This window comes from Phyllobates terribilis, unplaced genomic scaffold (genome assembly GCF_046119375.1).
Source record: "Phyllobates terribilis strain yellow unplaced genomic scaffold, ASM4611937v1 Scaffold_1__5_contigs__length_1240528914, whole genome shotgun sequence".
Taxonomy (NCBI): Eukaryota; Metazoa; Chordata; class Amphibia; order Anura; family Dendrobatidae; genus Phyllobates; species Phyllobates terribilis.
Genome location: NW_027362761.1, coordinates 1,159,409,095 through 1,159,432,117, shown reverse-complemented (window position 1 = coordinate 1,159,432,117; position 23,023 = coordinate 1,159,409,095). Strand labels below are relative to the sequence as shown.

General features: G+C 45.7%; 1 protein-coding gene across 1 annotated transcript in view; it reads right to left on the bottom strand.

The window, feature by feature from the left end:
• The window catches only part of MXD4 (MAX dimerization protein 4), a 64,399-nt gene extending 46,066 nt beyond the window's left edge, over positions 1–18,333 (bottom strand). The window contains exons 1-2 of the mRNA XM_073648994.1: positions 18,042–18,333; positions 12,587–12,686 (exon numbers count right to left, since the gene is read on the bottom strand). Coding sequence (XP_073505095.1) covers positions 12,587–12,686; positions 18,042–18,105 — 164 coding nt within the window. The 5' untranslated portion in view covers positions 18,106–18,333. The remainder of the gene's footprint in view (positions 1–12,586; positions 12,687–18,041) is intronic.
• Between the last annotated feature and the right edge of the window lie 4,690 nt (positions 18,334–23,023).

Sequence of the window (23,023 nt, the reverse complement as noted above, 5' to 3'; positions counted from 1 at the left end):
CTACTGAAAATATCAGAGAATACCGCCGTGCAGTGTCAGAAACTACTACCAGAAAATATCAGAGAATACCGCTGTGCAGTGTCAGAAAATACTACTGAAAATATCAGAGAATACCGCCGTGCAGTGTCAGAAACTACTACCAGAAAATATCAGAGAATACCGCAGTGCAGTGTCAGAAAATACTACTGAAAATGTCAGAGAATACCACCATGAAATGTCAGAAAATACTACCAGAAAATATCAGAGAATATCGCCGTACAGTGTCAGAAAACACTACTAGAAAATATCAGAGAATACCGCTGTGCAGTGTCAGAAAATACCACCAGAAAATATCAGAGAATACCGCTGTGCAGTGTCAGAAAATACTACTGAAAATGTCAGAGAATACCGCCGTGCAGTGTCAGAGAAAACTACCAGAAAATATCAGAGAATACCACAGTGCAGTGTCAGAAAATACTACCAGAAAATATCAGAGAATATCACCATGAAATGTCAGAAACTACTACCAGAAAATATCAGAGAATACCGCCGTGCAGTGTCAGAAACTACTACCAGAAAATATCAGAGAATACCGCCGTGCAGTGTCAGAAAATACTACTAGAAAATATCAGAGAATACCACCGTGCAGTGTCAGAAAATACTACCAGAAAATATCAGAGAATACCGCCGTGCAGTGTCAGAAAATACTACCAGAAAATATCAGAGAATACCGCCGTGCAGTGTCAGAAAATACTACCAGAAAATATCAGAGAATACCGCCATAAAGTGTCAGAAAATACTACCAGAAAATATCAGAGAATACCGCAGTGCAGTGTCAGAGAACAATGCCATGCAATGTCAGAAAAAAACACCAGAAATTGTCAGACAATACCGCCTTGCGATGTCAGAGACTACAGCCATTCATGTCAGAAAATACCACCAGAGAATGTCAGAGAATACTGTTATAAAATGTCAGAGCATACCGCTATGTAATGTCAGAAAACACAACCAGAAAATGTCAAATACCTCCATGCAATATCAGAGAATACTACCAGAGAATGTCAGAGAATACCGCCATACAATGTATAACACCGCATCTTTTTACAACTTTCTTGGCACCAGGAGTGGCACATTATTAGTATTAGTCATCACAATTAAAGGGAAATTCCACCCAAACTCAGGAAGAAAGACCGCTAATCTAACAGGTAAATTAAGGTCTTTAGGTTTAGTAATTAAGGTTTGTAATTGGATTGAAAACTGGTTCAAAAAATTAGCCCAGAGAGCTGTGGGGAATGGCTGCTAGCCTGCATGGTCCCCGGTTATAAGTGATGACCCCAAGCTTCAGTGCTCGCCCGCTGTTATTCAATTTATTTATTAATGATATAGAAGATGGGATTATTCGTGGTGTTTCTATTTTTGCAGATGACACCAAGCTATGTAGTGAAGGGCAGACCATGGAGGATGTTACAGGGTGACTTGGATAAAATGAGTGTTTGGGCATCCACATGGTAAATGAGGTTCATTGTGGAGAAATATAAAGTTATGCACATGGGCACTAATAATCTGTGGGCACCATATGTTCTAGGGGGAGAAAAACTAGAAGAGTCACTTGTAGAGAAGGATCTCGAGATCACAGACAAAAAAACAGAATGCCAATGCCAACCAGCGGCTTCTAAAGCCAGCAGGATATTATCATATATCCGTCACTGCTTTTCTTTTGTTCCTGCGCCTCTCCGTTCATGAGATATGGCCTCCTCTTTCCTGAATGTAAATCTAGTCTTGTTAGTGGGTGTGGTCACTGAATCCTATATATGGAAATCTTCTTGGGAGCCACGCCCACTGGGCTTAAAGGACGAGATTTACATATAAGGAAGAGAGGGTTATATTTTAATAGCAGAGAGGCGCAGGAACAAACGAAAAACAACGCCGGATTCAGGACAACAGCGGCATCACTGCCCGGTAGAAAAAAATACATATTTATGGCAAGTGACAGATCGCCTTTAAGGGGTATATATTACTTAGAAATAAATATTAAGAAATAACGATAACGAATTTGAAAAACTCACTTGGGTGTACAAACTTTATAGCACAATAGGAATATTGGGGAATTTCACAAAAGCAATAACTATACTAACAAGAGACGAAGGGCCCGGGCAAGAGGTCACTTATGACAAAGATTTAGGGGAGTTCCTGGATAATAACCGAAATATCCGCCTTTCTGATGAGACGATGGAGATCACTAGATCATTAGGAGTTTTCTTATTTCAGATACGACGGCGACCATTCTTTTTTTTATGTTGCTATTGTCTGATTACTATTAATACTGGATTTTTTATCAGGTTGTTATTATAGTCATGTTCAAATTTTGCTTTCTAAAAGGAATAGTTTACCTTTACCCATCCCCCAATAAATCGGTGAGATACGTCAGAAGATGAAGTGGCCTCTACCAATCCCTATAATCTCCATTGACATTCCTGTGCCCCAACAGTCACCCCTTCCTTTACTCACAATTTCACACCCAATTCCCACCTTCTTTCCCAACTCCCAGGATTAAAAAATCTACCGTAAATAGGTTTTTTGCAGCCCTTGGAGGTTTTGCTGGCTCTTCTAATCCAGGATATTTCGCAAGAGCTCGGTTTGTGTATATCTAGCGTACTCAAAACGAGAAATTGGATTTAAAGAGGACTCATCACTTGCCCAAAATAGGTATTTTTTTTAACCAGATGTAATTGCCGCTGTTCTCCCGAATCCGGCGAGGTTTCTCTTTTGTTCCTACTCCTCTCCGTTCCTGAGATATGGCCCCTTCTTCCGTGTATATAAATCTAGTCTTTTTAGCCAGCTGGGTGTGGTAATCAAGAACACGCCCACAATGTAGAGTTGTTGACCACGCCTACTTATGTAACAAGACTAGACTTATAAACAGGAAACAGAGGGCCATATCTCAGGAACGGAGAGGCGCAGGAACAAAAGAAAAACGACGCTGGATTCAGGAGAACAGCGGCATTTACATCAGGTAAGAAACAAATGACATATTTATGGAAAGTGACTGTTCCTTTAAGAAATGAAAGCTGGGATCTGATTGGGAAACAAAGATAGTTTTTCTTCTAGACAGTTTTGATAAATGAGGCTTGTATCTCTGATTTCTAAAAAAAATGTCTACTAGTCCTTCAAGAACAAATTATGTGGCACAATGCTAATAAATACGGAGAAAAACATTCCATGATTTTTTTTATATATCTGCTTGTAGTTTTAGGTTTTAATACAGGACGAACATGACATCCACCTGCAGCTGATGTACGGTCCCGTCTGCAATCATCTGGCGGACACCTGCTGTTTTAGAGAGCTCACATTTGGACGGAGGGCTCGGTGTAAATGTTACCACAACAAAGGAGCTGAACAAAATGTCCGTGTCACGCTGAATGACCTGTAACGCTGCCCGGCGAACATGTGAGAGAGCGGAGGAGTAATGTCATCTCACGGGCTGCACTGGGCGGCCGGGGACGGTAATTCTGCTGCAAAATGCATATTTATGTGAACCCCACACTTATACAGCAGCAACAATCTGCTATGAACTAGCAACTTCACCGGGGTTAGGAGGCCAGAAGAGCCCCATTCACAGTCAGGAAATATTAATATTTTAATATTCAGTGTTTAAATTTTATAATTTTTATTTTTTTTTGCAAAAAAGTAATGCCGGCAGGGGTTGGATTGGATAAGTGGATTCCATGATAACTATTGACAGTGGGATGTAAGGGCTTTTAAAGGGGTATTCCCATCTCCAAGATCCTATCCCAATATGTAGTAGGTGTAATAATAAAAATATTAGCAAATACTTCCAATTAGAAATGTAGTATAGTTCTTCTGATTCGCTATGTCGCTTACCCCATGTGCAGGGCATTGCAGTAGTTTAGGTATCCATGGTTACGACCACTAACAACTAACTGTCACTATATGGTTGGTCATAACCATGGATATCTAAGCTACTGCAATGCCCTGCACATTAGATAAGCGATATAGCTAATCAGAAGAACTTTACTACATGTCTAATTGGAGGTATTTGCTAATATAATTATTATTAAACCTACTACATATTGGGATAGGATCTTGGATATGGGAATACCCCTTTAACTGCCGATATCTGAGTTATCTCTGATCACGGCTGTTGCTGCAGATTTTGGATTAGCATCACTATTTATTATGTTTGTGGCACTTGTTCTTTACAGTTGGCTTCAACCTTTGTAAATGTACGCTGTGGTGCCAAGAGGGTTAATAAGGGCATTAATAACAGGGGGCACATAGAATGGCACTATTATAAATGAGGGGCCCAGTATTATTAAAGGGGTTGTCCTCTTTCAGATAATCTTAGTCCCCAGGAACTTTACTTACAGTCTCCAGGTTGTGTGCTGTTCCCGGTGTCTGGTATTGGCTGTTAGCCTGATGTCAGGTTGACAGACAATAAGTGAGCTCTGCGACAGACGAAACGTCCTGCTCAGTGTTTCTGAGCTCACTGATTGGCTGCAGCGCTGTCGACGTGATGTCATCACTGCAGTCGATACCAGACACAGGAAGCAGTTTCTTTTCTTATAACAAACTGCACCCAAGGACCCAACCCCTTTAAGCCCTTGCACAGTAATATAATAACGAGGGCCAGCCGTACTGATTTTTTTTTAATATAGAAATACAGCCACTGGCCACAACTACCACAGCATGAGCGGCCGTGGGTTGTGCATATCTGCTTTACATTGACAACTGGGTGTAGCCATTCTCTTCACCAGCAGGCAGTGGCGTAACTAGAGGCCGATGGGCGCCAATGCAAAATTTGGACCTGGGCTCCCACCTGCATGTTGGTCAGATGTATGGGCCCTTGTAGCGTTCTGTAAAGAAATGTGTGTTCGCTTTCCATATAATAATTTCCCCCATCCTGGCTCCTTCATCTCCCCCATCCTGTTCCCCTTCCAGTACTAATGCCCCCAGTCCTGTGCCCTTTCAGTAATAATGCCCCTCATCCTGCGCCCCATGCTATAACAATGTCCCCCATCCTGGTCCCCTTCCTGGTATAATGTCCCCCATCCTGGCCCCCTTCCTGGTATAATGTCCCCCATCCTGGCCCCCTTCCTGGTATAATGTCCCCCATCCTGGTATAATGGTATAATGTTCCCAGTCCTGGGTCCTTTATTTAATAACGCCCCCATCCTGGGCAACTTCTAGTAATAATGTCCCATCCTGTGCCCCTTCCAGTGATATTGTCCCCCGTCCTGGCCCCATCCTATAACAATGTCCCCCATCCTTGTCCCCTTCCTGGTATAATGTCCCCATCCTGGGCCCCTTCCTATAACAATGTCCTCCATCCTGGGCAACTTCTAGTAATAATGTCCTATCCTGTGCCCCTTCCAGTAATAATGTCCCCCATCCTGGGTCCTTCCAGTAATAATCCCCCGCCAACCTGGCCCCATCCTATAACAATGTCCCCCATTCTTGTCACCTTCCTGGTGTCATGTCCCAATCCTGGTCTCCTTCCTGGTATAATGTTCCCTATCCTGGGTCCTTTACATAATAATGTCCCCATCCTGGGCCCCTTCCTATAATAATGTCCTCCATCCTGGGCAACTTCCAGGAATAATTTCCCATCCTGGGCCCTTCCAGTAATAATGACCCCCATCCTGGCCCTATCCTATAACAATGTCCCCCATCTGGGGCCCCTACCTGGTATAATGCCTCAATCTGTGTGATCGTTATGTCCCTGTTAGCAGGGTGTGTCTCACTCATTCTGACATTGTGCAATCAGTGTAGGGACACATCCCTTTGACATATAGAATAGTTGCACCCACTCCTCAATTTTTTTTTACACATTTCCAGGAGGAATAACAGAGGGACAAAAGTATTTGCAGTATTGAAAAGAAAACATTCTCTAGCCAACCAAGAACATGATAGATGATGAGAAAGGAGAATGTCAGAGTCCCATAAACTAGGAACTCTTATACGACAGAACAGAAAATACCGAATGCCGAGTGAATCCAAAAAAGTGTGCTAATGTTTAATTAAAGGTTGAGAAAAAAATAATGCTGCAGCAGCGCTACCGAAGTAAATAATTGAGAACCCTATTGAGAAAAAGCTGGCTACAATCCTTGGGAACAGTGGGGGCTTCCGAGGACGGGATTTGGAGTCACACTACGCACTTGTTACACTATGAAAAACTTTCTTTCATTTAAAGGGTCCGGTAGAAAACTAAAGTTTTAGCTGATCACTGCAAATCCCATACACTGAACGCCAATGATTTGACACTTGATAATTAGCAGAATTAAGCCAGTAAGAGCTGAAATCCTAATAGGAAAACTAATTAGCAGAATATAGTTTCGCACACGGCGTCTTTTTCAGGCGGATCCCGCTTATAAGGTGCCCCATAAAATTAACACAGTGCAGAGCAATGAAGTCTTTTAACCACTTCAGGGTTCAAAAAACATGAAGTGGGTTAAAAGAAGTGACATGATCATTCTTTAGGGGGCTTCCTATGGCAGCTATGGGGGTCTTTAAGAGACACCAAGCTGCAATGGTACCTTGCATTTCTGTCAGTGATTGACAGCAGCATCTAAACGGTGAAACAACAGAGATCTGAGCAAGCTGTTAAGAGACAAAAGCCGGCAGTGTAACACAGCCGACCTCACGGCGGACGTGCTGGTAAATCTATTTATCCACTTATCTTAAGACTGGGACACTCATCCCTTGCCCCCTGGATTGGAGATGTGACCACGCATATGCGACTTTCTCAATTATCTGCTAAGGGAATTCCAAAAATTGTTGAGCAAGGATTCCTGGGGGGAGGTGGGACACAACACAGGACCCTGTGGTGCATTTCAGGTCTTTTGGTTATGCCATAAGTAAACCGAAAAATTCCTTTAAGAAAAGAAGCAGATTTAAGGAGCAGTCAGGTGGAAATGCATTCTAATTGGATTGTATTGGCATCTATCTTCCAGAAACAGCACCACCCCTGTCCATAGGTCATGTGTGGTATTGCAGCTAAGGATGGGCTGCAAAACCAGACACCACCTGGAGACAGGAGTGGCGCCGTAAGGGAACAGACATGTTTATTTACTCCGGTGCAACCCCTTTAAATAATTTAGTGTTGGTAGTAACAAAAGAATTTAAAAAAAAAACAGCTGAAGAAATAGAAACAGAAAAATTTGGGTTTGTGTGTATGTGTGTGGCTGGAGGGCGGTGCGTGGGTGACAGATGCCTATATATAAACTACAGCAACTGTGATTGTGTGCTTAGTTTGATCAGTCATTTTGTGCGGAGATTCCTTTAAGATTTTTGGGGTTCTGATCTGTGAGATCGAAGGGGGTCACAGCGCTGATTTAGACTTGAGTCTCCTTCCAAGTTTTACTTGCACAGCGGCGCTCCTGGCTGTGCAAGGGATTGCAAGTTCTCCCTTCACCTGCACAGCAGTTCTCCCTTCTCCTGCACAGCAGTTCTCCCTTCTCCTGCACAGCAGTTCTCCCTTCTCCTGCACAGCAGTTCTCCTTTCACCTGCACAGCAGTTCTCCCTTCTCCTGCACAGCAGTTCTCCCTTCTCCTGCACAGCAGTTCTCCCTTCTCCTGCACAGCAGTTCTCCCTTCTCCTGCACAGCAGTTCTCCCTTCTCTAGCACAGTTCTCCCTTCTCCTGCACAACAGTTCTCTCTTCTCCTGCACAACAGTTCTCCCTTCTCCTGCACAACAGTTCTCCCTTCTCCTGCACAACAGTTCTCCCTTCTCCTGCACAGAAGTTCTCCCTTCTCCTGCACAGCAGTTCTCCCTTCTCCTGCACAGCAGTTCTCCCTTCTCCTGCACAGCAGTTCCCTTCTCCTGCACAGCAGTTTCCTTCACCTGCACAGCAGCTCTCCATTCTCCTGCACAGCAGTTCTCCCTTTACCTGCACAGCAGTTCCCTTCACCTGCACAGCAGTTCTCCCTTCTCCTGCACAGCAGTTCTCCCTTCTCCTGCACAGCAGTTCTCCCTTCTCCTGCACAGCAGTTCTCCCTTCTCCTGCACAGCAGTTCTCCCTTCTCCTGCACAGTTCTCCCTTCTCCTGCACAGCAGTTCTCCCTTCTCCTGCACAGCAGTTCTCCCTTCTCTAGCACAGTTCTCCCTTCTCTAGCACAGTTCTCCCTTCTCCTGCACAGCAGTTCTCCCTTCTCCTGCACAACAGTTCTCCCTTCTCCTGCACAACAGTTCTCCCTTCTCCTGCACAGCAGTTCTCCCTTCTCCTGCACAGCAGTTCTCCCTTCTCCTGCACAGCAGTTCCCTTCTCCTGCACAGCAGTTTCCTTCACCTGCACAGCAGCTCTCCATTCTCCTGCACAGCAGTTCTCCCTTCACCTGCACAGCAGTTCCCTTCACCTGCACAGCAGTTCTCCGTTCACCTGCACAGCAGTTCTCCCTTCTCCTGCACAGCAGTTCTCCCTTCTCCTGCACAGTAGTTCTCCCTTCTCCTGCACAGCAGTTCTCCAACATATTCCGCAGCACTTTACAAATAAGCGGGGACATGTACAAACAATAAATTCAATACAAGGTGAGACAGTTTAACAGTTACATCAGGAGTGAGGTCCCTGCTCGCAAGCTTACATTCTACAAGGAAATGGGGGGACACAATAGGTGGAAAGTGCTTGTTATTTCAGGTCAGGCAATTATAATAAGTCGGGATTGTCATATAAAGCAGTATGATCCGGTCATCAGCCTGTATGTTCAAGTGCAATACTCAATTACCGAGTGCAGTTATCGTGCGCATGGAGGGTGTAGAAACAGATGAACAGTAGGGAGCAGATTCTGAATAGCATTTAGGAGGGAACAGGGGAAAGTTAGTTTACTGGGCATTTGAGGTGGTAGGCTTGTTTAAAGAGATGGGTTTTTAAAGCGCGCTTGAAGACATCAGGGCTAGGCATCAATCGGATCGTCTGGGGTAGAGCATTCCAGAGAACTGGTGCAGCACGAGAGAAGTTCTCCCTTCGCCTGCACAGAAGTTCCATTCACCTGCACAGCAGTTCTCCCTTCTCCTGCACAGCAGTTCTCCCTTCTCCTGCACAGCAGTTCTCCCTTCTCCTGCACAGTTCTCCCTTCACCTGCACAGCAGTTCTCCCTTCACCTGCACAGCAGTTCCCTTCTCCTGCACAGCAGTTCTCCCTTCTCCTGCACAGCAGTTCTCCCTTCACCTGCACAGCAGTTCTCCCTTCTCCTGCACAGTTCTCCCTTCTCCTGCACAGCAGTTCTCCCTTCTCCTGCACAGCAGTTCTCCCTTCTCCTGCACAGCAGTTTTCCCTTCTCCTGCACAGCAGTTTTCCCTTCTCCTGCACAGCAGTTTTCCCTTCTCCTGCACAGCAGTTCTCCCTTCTCCTGCACAGCAGTTTTCCCTTCTCCTGCACAGCAGTTCTCCCTTTACCTGCACAGCAGTTCTCCCTTCTCCTGCACAGCAGTTTTCCCTTCTCCTGCACAGCAGTTCTCCCTTCTCCTGCACAGCAGTTCTCCCTTCTCCTGCACAGCAGTTCTCCCTTTACCTGCACAGCAGTTCCCTTCTCCTGCACAGCAGTTCTCCCTTCACTAAATCATCTCAGACAGATGTCTGTCCAGCCTCTGTTTGAAGACGTCCATTGAAGGGGAACTCACCACCTCTCGTGGCAGCCTGTTCCACTCATTAATCACCCTAACTGTCAAAAAGTTTTTTCTAATATCTAATCTGTGTCTCCTCCCATTTAGTTTCATCCCATTGCTTCTAGTCTTTCCTTGTGCAAATGAGAATAAAGATGATCCTTCTACAATGTGACAGCCCTTGACATATTTGTAGACAGCTATTAAGTCTCCTCTCAGTCTTCTTTTTTGCAAGCTAAACATTCCCAGATCCTGCAACCGTTCCTCATAGGACATGGTTTGCAGACCAGTCACCATTCTGGTCGCTCTTCTCTGAACTTGCTCTAGTTTGTCTATGTCTTTTTTAAAATGTGGTGCCCAAAACTGTACACAGTATTCCAGATGAGGTCTGACCAAAGAGGAGTAAAGACCGATAATGACTTCACGTGATCTAGACTGTATGCTTCTGTTAATACAGCCCAGAATTGTATTTGCCTTTTTTGCTGCTGCATCACACTGTTGACTCATGTTCAGTCTATGATCTATTAGTATACCTAAGTCTTTTTCACATGTACTGTTGCTTAGCTCTATTCCTCCCATTCTGTATATGCTTTTTTCATTTTTCTCCCTTCTCCTGCACAGCAGTTCTCCCTTCTCCTGCACAGCAGTTCTCCCTTCTCCTGCACAGCAGCTCCCTTCACCTGCACAGCAGCTCCCTTCACCTTCACAGCAGTTCTCCCTTCTCCTGCACAGCAGTTCCCTTCACCTTCACAGCAGTTCTCCCTTCTCCTGCACAGCAGTTCCCTTCTCCTGCACAGCAGTTCCCTTCTCCTGCACAGCAGTTCTCCCTTCTCCTGCACAGCGGCTCTCTTCACCTGCACAGCAGTTCTCCCTTCTCCTGCACAGCAGTTCCCTTCACCTTCACAGCAGTTCTCCCTTCTCCTGCACAGCAGTTCTCCCTTCTACTGCACAGCAGTTCTCCCTTCTCCTGCACAGAAGTTCCGTTCAACTGCACAGCAATTCTCCCTTCTCCTGCACAGCAGTCCTCTTCACCTGCACAGCAGCTCCCTTCTCCTGCACAGCAGTTCCCTTCACCTGCACAGCAGCTCCCTTCAATTGCACAGCAGTTCTCCCTTCTCCTGCACAGCACTGGATGGAGCGTCACTGAGCAAAGTAAAAGAGCAAGGATGAAGCATGCTCCACCATTCCATTCATGCTCAGGAAGTCCCGATGGGCCGACCCTCTCGATCATAAAGTGACAAATTGGATATAACATTCCTTTAACTTGGGGACTGAGCTGCAATTCAACAAAAAGGGGCACTATTCCAAAAATAGAACGTTATTCGTTTTGTACGGACTCATTACACATGGCCCATTGTCTACTAAGGGCCCATACTGCGCCCCTGGGGGTATTTATGTCCCGTGCACACTATATTATGCAGGTGTTCTACCCTAAAAACAATAGTTATAGAAGAGAATACGGTGTCACCCCGAGGCACCATATGGTGGCGCAAAGATCGACTTCGGCACAAAACTGTAGAGACTTTCTATGAAAAATGAAAACTATAAAGAAGAAAAATGAGGACGACAGAAATTCTCTCTTACGTACGTCCTTATTCCCAAAGCCCATATTCTGTATTTTGACGTACTTAGTCTATCTATTATGGCCAATTCATCCTAAAATTACTTATCCTGTACTGGTCCTGAGTTACATCCTGTATTATACTCCAGAGCTGCACTCATTATTCTGCTAGTGCTGTCACTGTGTACATACATTACATTACTGATCCTGTACTGATCCTGAGTTACATCCTGTATTATACCCCAGAGCTGCACTCACTCTTCTGCTGGTGCAGTCACTGTGTACATACATTACATTACTGATCCTGTACTGATCCTGAGTTACATCCTGTATTATACCCCAGAGCTGCACTCACTATTCTGCTGGTGCAGTCACTGTGTACATACATTACATTACTGATCCTGAGTTACATCCTGTATTATACTCCAGAGCTGCACTCACTCTTCTGCTGGTGCAGTCACTGTGTACATACATTACATTACTGATCCTGAGTTACATCCTGTATTATACTCCAGAGCTGCACTCACTCTTCTGCTGGTGCAGTCACTGTGTACATACATTACATTACTGATCCTGAGTTACATCCTGTATTATACTCCAGAGCTGCACTCACTATTCAGCTGGTGCAGTCACTGTGTACATACATTACATTACTGATCCTGAGTTACATCCTGTATTATACTCCAGAGCTGCACTCACTATTCTGCTGGTGCAGTCACTGTGTACATACATTACATTACTGATCCTGAGTTACATCCTGTATTATACTCCAGAGCTGCACTCACTATTCTGCTGGTGCAGTCACTGTGTACATACATTACATTACTTATCCTGTACTGATCCTGAGTTACATCCTATATTATCCTTCAGAGCTGCACTCACTCTTTTGCTGGTGCAGTCACTGTCCCGGCCACAGATCTGCAGGGTGTTACAGCGCCAGCACTTCATTAAATCTCGTTCACACGCTGCGGATTTGGACCTGCTGTAAGCTGGGGATGTCATTGCGGATGTGACACTTTGCGATGCAAAAGGGTAAAATGTGCACAAAACCTGCGGACTTTTTCAAAATAAAATCTGCAACGGTAACAAATTAACAGGAGAGGAAAACAAGAAGTTCTATCACGGTGGGATGTTTTTGCTCCGCTACGTCAGTGTATGAGGGGTTAATAAAACCATCATCATCAGACGCCGTGTGACATCTGTACGGTGTCTGTGCGGAGGGCGCAGCATGCGGATTACAGGACAGATGTGTGCGAGGAGAGGGGACGGCACGAGTGACACTGATCAGGGACGCGCAGGGCTCGCAGGCATGGTGTACGCGTGGCAGTGTTTATATGGAATCACAACAGAGCCAAGCCCAGGCAGGAAAGATGGCGGCGGCCCCCGGCACCTCCCTCCCCGTGGCCTTCCTCCGGGCCTCCTCTAGTTACCTGTTATTCTGGGATTTTCTAGATAGTGAGGCTGCTTTGGTTTTTTTCAAGGAGTAATCACTGTCGAAGGGTAGAACGGATGCATAGCCGTGTTCTGCTTCTGCAACGAGAGAGGGGGAAGGGGTTAAAAGTGGCATTTTGTGCAACAACATACAGATGGAGCAGAGATGGGTGTCACATACCAAGAAGGGCTGTGTGGGAGCCATCTGCAAAAATACTTGTTTGTGGATGTAGCAGAGCTGAGTATGCAGCTTTGCAAAAAAATGGATTGCGGATGTAGCAGAACTGAGTATACGGCTTTGCAAAAAAATTGTTTGTGGCTGTAACAGAGCTGAGCATGTGGCTTTGCAAAAACACTTGTTCATGCATGTAGCAGAGCTGAGTATGTTGCTTTACAAGAGCTTTTTTGTGGATGTAAAAGAGCCGAGTATGTGGATTTACAAGAGCTTATTTGTGGATGTAGCAGAGCCGAGTATGTTGCTTTGCAAAAATCTGGTTTGTGGATGTAGCAGAACCGAGTACGTGGCTTTGCAAACATTTGTTTGTGGATGTAGTAGAGCTGAGTATGTTGCTTTAAAAGAGTTTGTGCAGTTAAAGACAAGAGTAAGTGGCTTTGCAAAAACTTGTTTGTGGATGTAGCAGAGCTGAGTACGTGGCTTTGAAATAGCTTATTTGTGCACATAGCACAGCTGATTACGTGGATGCGGCAGTAATGGGAATGCAGAGCTGAATGCAGATGTGGAGGTGTTGAATTTGGAGTGTGTCAGATGTTGCATAGCTGAGGCTGACTATGTGCTGTAGCGGAGCAGGCGGCTGCGCAATAAGTCAATTTTTTAGAATGCAGAAAAAGCTGATTATGTTGCGGCTCATGAGAAGAACCCTTGGTAGTACCTGAAGTGAGTGTGTGAACTTGGTGGCCCTGAGTGTGTTATGAGCAGATTTCCATAGGAACAGCAGATAAGAGGAGGTTATCTTGTAGCACAAACAATGGAATCCCAAAGCAAACAAATTCAGCTCTGCTACATTGTAGCAGCCCTTCTCCTCTGCAGGACTGTAATCCCCCCCCTCCTTCATGTGTCCGCTGCAGCTGATCTGACAGGCGGGGTGATCTCATTACTGACAACCATCTGACACGGAGCACGGTCCCAGCATGACACCACATACATGTAGGATGCACGGCCCCAGCATGACACCGCATACATGTAGGATGCACGGCCCCAGCATGACACCGCATACATGTAGGATGCACGGCCCCAGCATGACACCGCATACATGTAGGATGCACGGCCCCAGCATGACACCGCATACATGTAGGATGCACGGTCCCAGCATGACACCACATACATGTAGGATGCACGGCCCCAGCATGACACCGCATACATGTAGGATGCACGGCCCCAGCATGACACCGCATACATGTAGGATGCACGGCCCCAGCATGACACCGCATACATGTAGGATGCACGGCCCCAGCATGACACCGCATACATGTAGGATGCACGGTCCCAGCATGACACCACATACATGTAGGATGCACGGCCCCAGCATGACACCGCATACATGTAGGATGCACGGCCCCAGCATGACACCGCATACATGTAGGATGCACGGCCCCAGCATGACACCGCATACATGTAGGATGCACGGCCCCAGCATGACACCGCATACATGTAGGATTCACGGTCCCAGCATGACACCGCATACATGTAGGATGCACGGCCCCAGCATGACACCACATACATGTAGGATTCACGGCCCCAGCATGACACCACATACATGTAGGATGCACGGCCCCAGCATGACACCACATACATGTAGGATTCAAGGCCCCAGCATGACACCGCATACATGTAGGATTCACGGCCCCAGCATGACACCGCATACATGTAGGATGCACGGTCCCAGCATGACACCACATACATGTAGGATGCACGGTCCCAGCTTGACACCACATACATGTAGGATGCACAGTCCCAGCATGACACCACATACATGTAGGATGCACGGTCCCAGCATGACACCACATACATGTAGGATGTACGGTCCCAGCATGACACATCATACATGTAGGATGCACGGTCCCAGCATGACACCGCATACATGTAGGATGCACGGTCCCAGCATGACACCGCATACATGTAGGATGCACGGTCCCAGCATGACACCACATACATGTAGGATGCATGGTCCCAGCATGACACCGCATACATGTAGGATGCACGGCCCCAGCATGACACCGCATACATGTAGGATGCACGGTCCCAGCATGACACATCATACATGTAGGATGCACGGTCCCAGCATGACACCGCATACATGTAGGATGCATGGTCCCAGCATGACACATCATACATGTAGGATGCACGGTCCCAGCATGACACCACATACATGTAGGATGCATGGTCCCAGCATGACACCGCATACATGTAGGATGCACGGCCCCAGCATGACACCGCATACATGTAGGATGCACGGTCCCAGCATGACACATCATACATGTAGGATGCACGGCCCCAGCATGACACATCATACATGTAGGATGCACGGCCCCAGCATGACACATCATACATGTAGGATGCAAGGTCCCAGCATGACACCGCATACATGTAGGATGCAAGGTCCCAGCATGACACCACATACATGTAGGATGCACGGTCCCAGCATGACACCACATACATGTAGGATGCAAGGTCCCAGCATGACACCACATACATGTAGGATGCACGGCCCCAGCATGACACATCATACATGTAGGATGCACGGCCCCAGCATGACAACACATACATGTAGGATGCAAGGTCCCAGCATGACACCACATACATGTAGGATGCACGGTCCCAGCATGACACCACATACATGTAGGATGCACGGTCCCAGCATGACACCACATACATGTAGGATGCAAGGTCCCAGCATGACACCACATACATGTAGGATGCACGGCCCCAGCATGACACATCATACATGTAGGATGCACGGCCCCAGCATGACACCGCATACATGTGGGATGCACGGTCCCAGCATGACACCGCATACATGTAGGATGCAAGGTCCCAGCATGACACCACATACATGTAGGATGCAAGGTCCCAGCATGACACCACATACATGTAGGATGCACGGCCCCAGCATGACACCGCATACATGTAGGATGCACGGTCCCAGCATGACACCGCATACATGTAGGATGCAAGGTCCCAGCATGACACCGCATACATGTAGGATGCAAGGTCCCAGCATGACACCACATACATGTAGGATGCACGGTCCCAGCATGACACCACATACATGTAGGATGCAAGGTCCCAGCATGACACCACATACATGTAGGATGCACGGCCCCAGCATGACACATCATACATGTAGGATGCACGGCCCCAGCATGACACCGCATACATGTGGGATGCACGGTCCCAGCATGACACCGCATACATGTAGGATGCAAGGTCCCAGCATGACACCACATACATGTAGGATGCAAGGTCCCAGCATGACACCACATACATGTAGGATGCACGGCCCCAGCATGACACCGCATACATGTGGGATGCACGGTCCCAGCATGACACCGCATACATGTGGGATGCACGGTCCCAGCATGACACCACATACATGTAGGATGCACGGTCCCAGCATGACACCGCATACATGTAGGATGCACGGTCCCAGCATGACACATCATACATGTAGGATGCACGGTCCCAGCATGACACCGCATACATGTAGGATGCACGGTCCCAGCATGACACATCATACATGTAGGATGCACGGTCCCAGCATGACACCGCATACATGTAGGATGCACGGTCCCAGCATGACACATCATACATGTAGGATGCACGGTCCCAGCATGACACCGCATACATGTGGGATGCACGGTCCCAGCATGACACCACATACATGTAGGATGCACGGCCCCAGCATGACACCGCATACATGTGGGATGCACGGTCCCAGCATGACACCGCATACATGTGGGATGCACGGTCCCAGCATGACACCACATACATGTAGGATGCACGGTCCCAGCATGACACCGCATACATGTAGGATGCACGGTCCCAGCATGACACCGCATACATGTAGGATGCACGGTCCCAGCATGACACCGCATACATGTAGGATGCACGGTCCCAGCATGACACATCATACATGTAGGATGCACGGTCCCAGCATGACACCGCATACATGTGGGATGCACGGTCCCAGCATGACACCACATACATGTAGGATGCACGGTCCCAGCATGACACCGCATACATGTAGGATGCACAGCCACGAAACCACGGGGTTATGGCTGCGTCAATGCAATATATATATCAGCAAACATGGCGACCAGACTTTTTATATTAAATCGTCACCAATTCTGCACATATTTTTGCCCTGCACCACGGTCAGATGTCATTTTCATGGCAATTATCTACTGTTAATTCAAGATCCTCCACGCTGGTGCGAACAGAGCAGGTATATACTTATAGCACAGTGCGTATATGCATATATATATATATGTATGTGTATGTAAAGACAGTGCAATATATATATATGTATATATATAAACAAAAACATAAAGAAATAAAAAAATAGCATGCAACGTAGTATGTGTGCTGTTTACATGTATATGCACTAGCATATTAGTGCAAAGTGTCTATATACAGGAAACACTGTGTGTATGGCTATAAACTCATAGCACATAGCAAAGGGCATATATATATATATATATATATATCAGGTAGCACAGGGTTTATAGCTATATACTGGTAGTCCATAGCAAGGGGCACATGTATGTAATGACAGTGATAGATAGATAGATAGATAGATAGATAGATAGATAGATAGATAGATAGATAGATAGATAGATAGATAAGAAATAGCATGCAAAGTAGTATGTGTGCTGTTTACATCTATATGCACTGGTATATAAGTGTAAGGTGTGTATATACAGGTAGCAGAGCAGCTATTGCTTTATACTGATAGTACATAGCGGTACTGTCAGTGTGTAAGGACAGTGAAAAGTGTGTATCTATATTGACACTGTATGCACACATATATATATATAAATAGCATGCAAAGTAGTACATGTGCTGTTTACATGTATGTGTACTAAGACACAAGTGCACAGTGTGTATACAGAGGCCGTGCAGCGAGTATACAGCTATATACTGACAGCAGGATGATACAGTGTTCCCACTCTGTGCAGCACTACCGCATGGTGTGTCCATGCACAGAGCTAGGTGACCATCTCCCGTGCAGCACTACCGCATGGTGTGTCCATGCACAGAGCTAGGTGACCATCTCCCGTGCAGCACTACCGCATGGTGTATCCATGCACATAGCTAGGTGACCATCTCCCGTGCAGCACTACCGCACCGTGTGTACACGCACATGTCCAGGTCCTGTGCCACCACCCCCACCCCAGCCCCCTCCCTCCATTACACCCAGTGTCAGTGACAAATACCTCGATCTCTTCTCTCCAAATATTCAGCTGCCTCCAGAAGGATCAGCAGAGAGTTCAGCTCCATACTTCAGTATATAAATATATGTCTCTCTATAGGATAGAAATGTAAAACTAGATCTCTGCTCTGTTTAACAATAAAAATAAAACTGTGCACGTCGCCGCGGGCAGGAGAGGGACAAATCAAAACAAGATGAAGTGGGACGAACTACAAGGAGTTCAGGCGCTTCGGGGACTTCTTAGTCCATATAAAGGGGAGAGCAGCTTCGTTTGACATACGCTGATGGACGGGGGAGGCGTCCAATAGGAAAGCGGGAAAAACAGGAAGGCGTGTTTTTTTAGTTCGTCGTAGCCAATAGGAAAGGTTTGTGTAAGGGTAGGGGGCGGGGAAAGGCAAAGGGAGGAATGTTGACAGATCCCAATCAAGGGATGGTAACGATTGAGATGCCGAAGCTTAGCAACAACGAGAGAAGCCCTGCCCACCTCGTGCGGGATTGGATATATTTATGCATGTTAAGTAGGCGCTTAACGTTGATTGGTCATGTAAAGTGACTGTGACAGCGGGGATGCTCGGCGAGGCGCTGACCAATAGGAAGAATTGAACTTGACGTTGCTGTGAGGAAGAGAAAAGTTTAAAGGGAGAGGAAAAAAAAAACAAAACATAACACACACACGGGGACCTGACCGGTTTAGGGAGTGTAGGCAAAGACAATGACCAACGAAAAAACGAAGACAACCCTACACTTTTGTTTTCTATCTTGGGCAGTTATAATGTATAATTTATAAATGAGTGCAGACAGAGGTGTATTATAGTATAGGCCTCGCCGTTTATATAATGATGCCGGGCCTCATTTATCAAAATTGGCTATGTCGCCCATAGCAACCAATCAGCAATCGGCTTTCATTTTCTTAACAGCTCTGATAAAATGAAAGCTGCGTTGTGATTGGTCATTATGATCAACAAAGACCAGTATAGGTGCAAAGTAGAAAGCAGACCACCATTATTTTTCCCTTAATCTCTCTGCTTCAAATAAAGACAACCAGAAGGCCACTGTAGTCAGATAGTTAAAAAAAAAAAAAAGTTATTAAAAAATGTGAAAAAAAAAAACATAAAAGTTCAAATCACCCCCATTAAAAATAAAGACAAACAAAATACACATATTTGGTATCACTGCGTTCAGAAAAGTCCAATCTATCAAAATATATCAATAATTAACCCGATCGGTAAACACTGTAAATGAAAAAAATTCAAGAACGCCAAAATTAAATTTTTTTGATCACTACAATGCCACAAAAAAATGCTGTAACAAGTGATTAAAAGGTCACATCTATCCCAAAATGGTATCAATAAAAACGTTGTCTCGCCCCGCAAAAAATAAGCCATCACACAGCTCCATCGACCGAAAAATGAAAATGTTACAGGTCTTGGAAAATGGCGACACAACCCAAAAATTAAAATAGTTAAAAAAAAAATGGACGTGTTTGGTATCGACGTAATCGTACTGATCAGGAGAATCATATCGCGAGGCCCTTTTTATCATGCAATGTACACCGTAAAAATAATTCCCAAGAACAATGTCAGAATTGCGTTTTTTTCACAATTTCTCTTTACTTGGATTTTTTTTTCCCTATTTTCCAGTACACTATGTGGTAAAATGATTGGTGCCAATCAAAAGTACAACTCGTCCCGCAAAAATCAAGCCCTCATATGTCTATGTGGACAGAAAAATAAAAAGGTTATGGCTCTGGGAAGAAGGGGAGGAAAAAACGAAAACACAAAAACGGAAATTGACCACGGCGTGAAAGGGTTAAAGGGTTATTCCCAAAATAGTACGCTATCCCCTATCTTTAGGTTATAGGAATAACTTACTGATCGCTGGGGGTCGGATCACTGGAACCGGCCTCTGCAGAACTCCATCTTGAGTAATGTTCGATCCCGTTACAGTCATTATTTATGGGAATATAGCGCCCCCCAGTGATCACTAAGTTACCTCCTATCCTGCGGATGGAGCCTTACTATTTTGAGAATAAAAAAAACAAAAACAAATAAAAATCACAATAAATCCCTCTGATCTAACCTGATATAGCTCTAATAAAATACTATAAATCTTAGCTTTTAATAAATAACAATTAAAAAAGTGTATACTAATCTCCAAGAGATTAAAGAAGACCAGTCACCAGGTCAACAGTGACCACATTTTGCTCTTATGTTATCCCCGTTGTTCCCCTGAGTATTCTGTTTTTTGTTTTTTTCAAATCCGCCATACGGTCCCAGAGATATGGGCCTTTTTATTTGGTGCAAATTTTTGTTATATTTTGCAAGGGGGCGTGGCACACAGATCCTCTGGGGCGTGCCTTCAGGCTGCTCTGTGAGCACCACCCCTTTGACAAAGACCATAAAAATTAGCACTGAATAAAAAGGCCCGTATCTCTGGAACCGTATGGCGGATTTGAAAAAAATAAAAAACGGAATACTCAGGGGAGGAGCGGGAATAAAATAGGAGGAAAAACTGGACACTTTTGACCTGGTGACAAATCCTATTTAACAGATAATTTGATAACAATGCAAGTTGTTGGAAATGACGTGCACCTAGAAGACCCTACTAATACCCAATCCTAAAATGTAAATAGGTCTAATCCATATAAATCCATAAAGTTGCCTTCACTGCAGGGTCCCATTATAAAAGGCAAAATACTGATGAACAACCACCTATCATACATGGGGTAAGTGATTAGTAAGCATTATGGATGCACACAGATACGTGTAGTGCACTATGCTGGTATACAGCCTATTGATGCTGTCCATACTATTAGATCAGGACTATGTAAGTACACCCCACAAGGACTGACTCCCCAGTTCCCCATCAACATTACAGGGCCTGGCAGTATCCACACATTCAGTGAATTGCTTTAAATTTTAAAGGGTTATTCCTATCTTTATAGATTGAAATTGTCAGATAGAGCTTATGAAAATAAATACTTTTCCAATTTACTGCTTATTAAAATTTGCAGCCGTTCTTGAGATATTAACACTTTTATTTTGTTTACATTTCATTACCTAGGAGACCGACCACCGCTGCTGTCTAGCTTGTAAGTACTGTGCTGAAGCTGGCCAGGATTATTATTATTATTATTTATTATTATTATAGCGCCATTTATTCCATGGCACTTTACATGTGAAAAAGGGGTATAATACAAGAACAATTACAATAATCTTGAGAAAAACGTGACGGCGACTGGTAAAGGAGAACGAGGACCCTGCCCGCGAGGGCTCACAGTCTACAAGGGATGGGTGAGGAAACAGTAGGTGGGGGCAGGGCTGGTCGTGCAGCATGATGGTGGAGCGACGGTTACTGCAGGTTGTACGCTTGTAGGAAGAGGTGGGTCTTCAGGTTCCTTTTGAAGGTTTCCACGGTAGGCGAGAGTCTGATGTGTTGGGGTGGAGAGTTCCAGAGTAGGGGGGACGCACTGGAGAAATCTTGTATGCGATTGTGGGAAGAGGAGATAAGAGGGGAGTAGAGAAGGAGATCTTGTGAGCATCGGAGGTTGCGTGCAGGTATGTACCGGGAGACTAGGTCACAGATGTATGGAGGAGACAGGTTGTGGATGGTTTTGTATGCCATTGTTAGGGTTTTGAACTGGAGTCTCTGGGCAATGGGGAGCCAGTGAAGGGATTGACAGAGAGTAGAGGCCGGGGAATAGCGGGGGGACAGGTGGATTAGTCGGGTAGCAGAGTTTAGGACAGATTGGAGGAATGCAAGAGTGTTAGAAGGGAGGCCACAGAGCAGGAGGTTGCAGTAGTCAAGGCGGGAGATGATGAGGGCGTGCTCTAGTGTTTTTGCAGATTCATGGTTGAGGAATGTGCGGATCCGGGAGATATTTTTGAGTTGGAGTCGACAGGAAGTGGAAAGGGCTTGGATACGTGGTTTGAAGGAGAGATCAGAGTCCAGGTTTACCCCAAGGCAGCGAGCTTGCGGGACTGGGGAGAGTGAGCAGCCATTGACGTTGACAGATAGGTCGGGTGGGGGGGTTTAATGAGATGGCGGAAAGATGATGAATTCTGTTTTGTCCATGTTAAGTTTTAGAAATCTGGCAGAGAAGAAGGATGAGATGGCAGACAGACATTGTGGGATTTTGGTTAGTAGGGAGGAGATGTCGGGTCCGGAGAGGTAGATCTGTGTGTCATCAGCATAGAGGTGATAATGAAAGCCGTGAGACTCAATGAGCTGTCCCAGGCCAAAGGTGTAGATGGAGAAGGGGAGGGGTCCTAGGACTGAAACTTGGGGGACACCAACAGATAGGGGGCAAGATGTGGAGGTGGTGTGTGAGTGGGAGACATTGAATGTCCGGTCTATTAGGTATGAGGAGATCCAAGATAGGGCCAAATCTGTGATGCCGAGAGATGAGAGAGTTTGTAGTAAGAGGGAATGGTCTACTGTGTTGAAGGCAGATGACAGGTCCAGGGGGAGGAGGACAGAGTAGTGTCGCTTGGATTTGGCGGTTAGTAGGTCGTTGGTGACTTTAGTCAGGGCAGTTTCAGTAGAATGGTGCAGTTGGAAGTCAGATTGGAGGCGGTCAAAGAGGGAGCAGGAGGAGAGGTGGGAGGACAGTTCAAAGTGAACATGTTGTTCCTGTAGTTTTGAGGCATAGGGGAGAAGTGATATGGGGCAGTAGCTAGTCAGAGATGACGGGTCAAGGTAGAGCTTTTTGAGGATGGGTGTGATTGAGGCATGTTTGAAGCATGAGGGGAAGACGCCAGTTGTTAGTGACAGGTTGAAAAGATGGGTTAGGGTTGGGATGAAGATAGTGGTGAGGTTGGGGATGAGGTGGGACGGGATTGGGTCAAGTTCACAGGTGGTGAAGTGTGATTTGGAGAGTAAAGAGGAAAGTTGATCTTCCTTAATGGTGGAGAAACTGGTTTTGGAGGAGGAGGAGGATTGAGTAGATGTGAGGAGGGACTGAGGGACTTTAGACAAAAACTTTGT